At 37.6% G+C, this 6,524-nt stretch overlaps 1 protein-coding gene across 1 annotated transcript in view; it reads left to right on the top strand.

The window, feature by feature from the left end:
* plcb2 (phospholipase C, beta 2) overlaps positions 1–5,649 on the top strand; it is a 24,802-nt gene extending 19,153 nt beyond the window's left edge. Inside the window, exons 31-32 of the mRNA XM_014011617.1 lie at positions 1,988–2,068; positions 4,294–5,649. Coding sequence (XP_013867071.1) covers positions 1,988–2,068; positions 4,294–4,464 — 252 coding nt within the window. The 3' untranslated portion in view covers positions 4,465–5,649. The remainder of the gene's footprint in view (positions 1–1,987; positions 2,069–4,293) is intronic.
* The last annotated feature ends 875 nt before the right edge of the window (positions 5,650–6,524 follow it).

Here is a 6,524-nt window from a genome sequence, read left to right on the forward strand (position 1 = left end):
AGTAGTTAAAAGTAGTATAATACTAACTAAAAGCTAAAAGTAGCAAGATAGTAGTTAAAAGTAGTATAATACTAACTAAAAGCTAAAAGTAGCAAATGATAGCTAAAAGGTAAATTATTTGCTAAAAGTTGATAAATTTGTAGTTAAATGTTGCATAAGAAGGCAGCAATAGAGAAACAGCTACGCTGAAGCAGGCAAAGAGAACAATAGTTTGAAGAAAGAATAGTTGAAGAATAGTTTGAATGAATTTTGTTTTAAATTAAAGTTTCAAAAAGCTAAAATACAAAAAAGTCTAACTGAGTTCCTATAAGTTCCAATAGCACAAATAACACATTTATAACAAGCTCCAAACAAGAAAACAATGTGAATTCTAACAGCTTTCACACAATTAGCAACAACTGTTAGTTCAGGAGTTCTCAAACTTTTTGGGTCTGGGGACCCCCAAGTGTGAAAAATTTCCCCTCATATAAACCACATGCTGCTTTAGAAATAACTTACTGTCATTTTAACACCTAAATACTATGGGAATATTATTATTTTTGTTTGATTTAGTATGTTTGTTTTAGTGCATTGTTCCCCATATTCCTTTTTTAAATAAAATCCAAATTAATAATTTATGGAAACCTTTTGAGGACCCCCAATATGAGATTTGTGGACCCMCRGGGGTCCTGGGACCCCATTTTGAGAACCTCTGTGTTAGTTTACCATATTTATTTATAATAAACAAAATTTCGTTGTCATGGTCTGTGTTTATTTTCTTTAACTTTCTAGTGTTTTCAATGTTCCCCTGTGTTGCTCTGCCCTACAGCCCCGCCCACGCACACCTGATCCCTCTTGTGTCTCCCCAGGTGTTTCCGATTTGTCTCTTAATTTGTTTGCCTTTATATTTGGTGTCTTGTCCTCAGCCTGTGTCCGTTCATTGTGCTGTTTACATGGCCATTGTGGTGGTCTCTGTGTTCCTGTTCTCCAGAGAGTTTTTGAGCTGCCCTGCCAGCCTTTTTATTTTATTAATAAATCTTTTGTTAAACTTTGGATTTTTGCCTGCGCCCTGGGTTTATCCTGCCTACACCTCACATTAGTAACAGCACCAGATGTGGCAATGCCAACAAAATGTTTAAAGGTTTGAATATAAAAAATACGACTTTGGGCATGTTAGAACAACACATTTACATGCAGAACCCACTTGTTGCTTTCAGGAACACACACACACACACACACACACACACACACACACACACACACACACACACACACACACACACACACACACACACACACACACACACACACCGTTTAAATGTAAGTAAACCCACACGTGTATAAAAATGCACTAGTTTTTTTTCTTTTACCGACAATAAGTCCCCGATACGCTGTTTTAATCCAGTAAATAAAGTGCAGCAGCTCCTCACCACGGGCCAGGCTCACCCGTTACTCAGTATCTGTTTTCTGGGAACAAGTTAATCCACGTGTGGTCGATGATGACTCACTGAGCTCAGCTCCTGTTCCTCTGTCAGCTCATTAGGATTCAGACCCGATGTATCTGATGTGTTAATGACTAATGCCATATCACTGTGCTTTTCCACATTCGACTCCAGCTGGGTGGCAGAAAACCTCCCTGACCCGTCCTCGCTTTTGGGTCACGCTCCTGTTCAAGTTAATCAAGCTAATCAGCATATATCCATTAATTACMACGTCCTTATGTAACACAACCACTTGTTCAATCAGCAGCGTCTTGGTATCGAGAGTTTGAGTGCACAAATCTCACCGAAGACAAAACCTGCGACTTAGCCGCATCGATCCTGCCGCTCAGCTTGCATCCCACGGGTGCATCAGCATCAGCTCACAGGGAGAAACATGAGACAAAATACTTAGAGGCAAACCAACAGTCTGTATGCCTCTCATGCACAAACATGTTCACGCCGACTGGAAACCACAGGTCGATAATGTTTCTCAGAAGTGAGATGTTTTGTACTTTACTGTGTTACAGTCTGACTACAGTCCACAACAAGAGGCTCTGATGAAGAAACAAGCTGCCACTCTGGAGGACATCAAGGTCCTAACTAATCAGGTACGATCGATGTGCCTCGTTCTTGTCCCCTTTCACAATTTATGTTTTCAAAAGAAGTGAGGGGGCAAAACCAGGAACAGTCTTTAATCTTTGCATTTAATTAAATCACTCAGCTTCATCCACCTCTTCTTCTAAAAAAATTGTATCTTTAAAACTTTCAGTAGTTCACTAGTTGTTTACTAATTATCTAAATTCGATTGATCTTGACTCATCTGTTAAAACATGACAAATGACATTAGAAAACAGATAATGGTTATAATTCTATTAATTTTACAGATATTGTGTAATAATTTGGTGGGGTAGGAGTTAAGATCAGCAGGTTTGTGTCACCAGTCTTCAGCTGGAAGGAGACAGACATTACGCAGACTGAGTGACAGTCGTCTTAGCGGTTAGCGATTAGCTCTTAATCTTAGGTCCACAATTTTTTTTGACATATTTAGCATTATTAGTTACCGGATTAGCCTTTTTTACTAACTCTGAAAACTGTTAGCGGACCAGTTAGCTTCTGCTCAGAGGTTTATAGTAACTAAGCACATTTACTTCGTTGCAGTACTTAAATAGTTTTTTGAGGATTTGTAATTTTACCAGTTTTTTTAAATGGCTACTTTTACTTTTATTTTGTTAAATTTTAAAGCTAAAATTATACTTTTACTTCTTTAAAATGTAACACCTACTCGTAACAAATTAAATWTGTTGGAACTCATCATAAAAGATGTTTCTGCACTCTAAAAAATTAAGTGTTGAATTTACTCAACAAAGTCCTGTCAACTGGCTCCACTGAGCCTAGTTGAGTAAACTGAGTAAAGAATATAAATGTATTGCTCAATTTACGCAACCTGACTTAGTGGAACCAGTTTGGTTCAGTAAATTCAACAGTTTATTTCTTAAAGAGTGTGTAAAGTATTTTTACWTTTAATTTTACTTTCCCAATTTTTGTGAACAGTTTTATGACTTTTACTTGAGTAGTTTTCTCATCAGTGAAATTCATTTTTACCAAAACCATTTTCTGTTCATGTTATTTTACTTTTACTTAGTTATTTTTTTTCATGTACTTTATAGACCTCTGCTTCTGCTAAAGCCTTTTCACTAAATTTAAAAACATTTAGCGGACCAGTTAGCTTCCACGAAATTAGATTTTTGCCAACTTWAGGTTTGCTAACAGCTAACTAACAAGCTAACATGAACAGGTTTGTGTCAGTCCCACCAGTCTTCAGTTGGAAGTAGACGAAGTAGTGTGACACAGACCGAGTTACAGTTGTCTTAGTGGTTAGCAATTAGCTGTTAGTGTTAGCTTCCACAGTATTTTTTAGTGAGGCCAGTTTTTTTTTTTTTTTGGTTAGCTGTGCCCACCAACAGATTTTAGTGAAAATCTCAGAACTCAAATATTGGTCGTACCTCTAAAACTCATAAACCCAATAATTTAACCCAGTTCAACTAATCAACCTTAGTTTGGCCTTARAGATCTGTTTCAGATTTTTCTAAAACACATCCCAAGTTTTCAAACGGATGCTGAACTGTGGCCATCTGTGTGTTTACCATGTTCTGCGTAATCCTGCAGAGTGACACATCCAGGAAACAGCACTCCGAGCTCCCACAGCTGGAGATGATGTCAGAGTCTCAAATATATATATTATAATTACAACACTCTCCTTTGAGTTGGAGAAATCTTGGCAGTTAGTGTTAAGAAAAAAGGTGTAAAACGGTTTCAACGCTGACGTGCTAATGCCAGATGGATGGATGGCTCAATAATAGTATTAGCGTCCAAGTACAATATTTGATGTAGTGAGAAGCTGTGGGAGGAATTCAAGTGAGGATAAAAAAACAAATCATGAGCTTAATAATGAGGATAACATAATGTGAGGTAATGTTTATCATCTGCTGCTGAAAGGCAAATATGGATCATAATGTGTGAGTGTCTGCTGAGAAAAATATCTCATAAACCACTTAATGCATTTTAATGAAAACTGTAGGAAGTAATCACTGGGTGTAGATTTACAATAGATGAACTTTTGGAGTCAACACGGTTCAAAATGTTTGTCAAATTCTGCACAATGCAGAATCAAATTTTCAACACAAGGCGGGTATTGAGACATATTCAATTAAAAAATCCTGATTAAAAGCAATCCATCCTGGATTGCCAACTCTCTTTCATAACTCGTGTGCAGAAATCCTTTCAAGCAACAGTTTATTTAGGGTCTTGCACCGTTCGGCCTCTGTGTCYGCAGCTCAATCAAGAGGCTCTGACCGAGCACGCTCAGAAGCGCCGGACCCTGCCGGCGGAGGTGAAGGAAGCGGTGAACGTCTGCGTGGGGTCGCACTTCCCCGAGTACGTGGATGAGTCCGGGGACAAAAAGGCCGGGGGTCAGTGCTTCTACGGAGACGTCTTTCTGGGTTAGAGCTGCGTAACCATCGCTAATCTCTGCATTTAATTCAGCCTTCATGTTTTGTTAATCGAGTTGTTGCTTGAGCTGCTTATATAACCCAAACTCTGAACATTATTATGAAAGTAGAAGAAGGTTCATTTAGTGAATTTTAAAATGTTTTATTCATAGCGTGAGTGTCCTTTAGAGGCCGTGATGTTCCATTGAATACGCTGATCCAACATGTAATCGTTTAGAAATAGATTTTTTTTAAACGAAGTTTTATTTTTGCTTCATCTCACCCAAAATTAGAGCAGCCAGTGACAAATGGCATCTAAATTTTCCACTGAAGGTCTTTGCAATTTCTTTTATAATGTTAAATATTAGGAAGAAATGCAGCAAGAAAAGTTATTTTTTTCACAATCTGCAGTGAGTGAGAGTGCCTCCATTTGTCACACTTCAGTACGACTCATGATGCTGTGAGGCCAGAGCAGACCCTGACTGAACCACACAGAATCAAGAATCAAAAGCTGAATTTATTCTTTGATGTGAATCAGAAACATTCAGAGACAAACACTTGAACATGCAGGCTTAACGCGTAAGGCCTAACGTTTAGATTTAAACCATTAAATCCAAGAACATCGAGGTCAGTTATGGAGTTGGAGCAAACTATTTTTAGACTTTTATGGTAATCTAAATCCGAGTTCATCAACCGTCATGAATATYGTTGCAAGGCTTGTGGGTTTTTTAAAAACAGCTTCGTGTAAAAAATTTAAATGAATGCAAAAATATTCCCAGTTTATTTTAGGAGGGAAAATGTTCTCATTAGAGGGAATAATTGGGTTGCAGAGATCCGGCGCACGAGGAGGTCTGACTGCCTCGGTTTCAGGACCAGAAGCATTTCAACTTTGTTTTTCCTTCTCATATGTAACTTTATAGCTTCATGTTTGGAAATTCCCAAACTTAACTTTACTTTACTTTACTGAAGGGTTAAGAAAACGTTATGGATTGCCTTTGCACAGCTCTGTAAGTTCTGCTTTATAGTCATTTTGAAATGCATAATCCCATCATTATGGAAGCAACTTTTGCACAAATAAAATGATTTTTCTTGCRTTTATTTCCCCACTAACCGAGTGATGGAGCCGAGTATTTATTTAGCAATAATATTTGTCAATTTTACTTAAGAAAATGCCAATTAATAAACCAACATTTAAAACTGCACATCTGTTTTCTTCTTTTCATCTTCACTGAAGACTTACAGAAAACAAAGTATGTATTTTTTTTTACTATACTCTATACTTTTATTCAACTATTATTTATGTAGGACTTGAAGTGAGTTATAGCTTATTATTGCTTATTACTACGTCTTATCTGTTGAGTTATTAAAAAATTCTTAAAATCTGTTTTTGTTTCAAAAGCATTAAGATCTTAATATCTGTGGATGTTTGCAATTGTAAGGTTAGTGCACTGATACTTATATTTGGTTCTGTTTTCTGATGGGGGTCCATATATCTGACTATAAAAAGCATCATTTAWACATAAATGTTGATAAATGTTCATTCTTTACATTAAAAAATTGTTTAAACTTTCTTTGGCAGCTACTGCTGTTTTAAATGTGCCTCCCTTTTAGCAGGCTGATGTAAACTATATTTAGCAGGGAAAGTAAGCAAATTAGTGTTTGTTGATTATTTCTTTGTTGTAACAATGCTTTCTGGTAATAAATCTTATACAGGCTTTCTGCAGATCCTTAAAAAGTCATAAAGGGCATTGAATTAATCAATGTAAAAATAAGACCATAATTAGCCTTAAAAAGACTTAAATTTGTTTCAGAGGTCTTAAAAATGTTAACACATTGTAAGTTCCTTCCATCCATCCATCCATCCATCCATCCATTCATCCATCCATTTTCTTCCGCCTGTCCGGGGTTGGGTCGCGGGGGCAGCAGCTTCAGAAGGGAGGCCCAGACCTCCCTCTCCCCAGCCACTTCTTCCAGCTCCTTTGGGGGAACTCCAAGGTGTTCCCAGGCCAGCCGAGAGACATAGTCCCTCCAGCGTGTCCTGGGTCTTCCTCGGGGCCTCCTCCCGGTGGGACGTGCC

The sequence above is a fragment of the Austrofundulus limnaeus genome, unplaced genomic scaffold, assembly GCF_001266775.1.
Source record: "Austrofundulus limnaeus strain Quisiro unplaced genomic scaffold, Austrofundulus_limnaeus-1.0 Scaffold2, whole genome shotgun sequence".
In the NCBI taxonomy this organism is placed as follows: domain Eukaryota; kingdom Metazoa; phylum Chordata; class Actinopteri; order Cyprinodontiformes; family Rivulidae; genus Austrofundulus; species Austrofundulus limnaeus.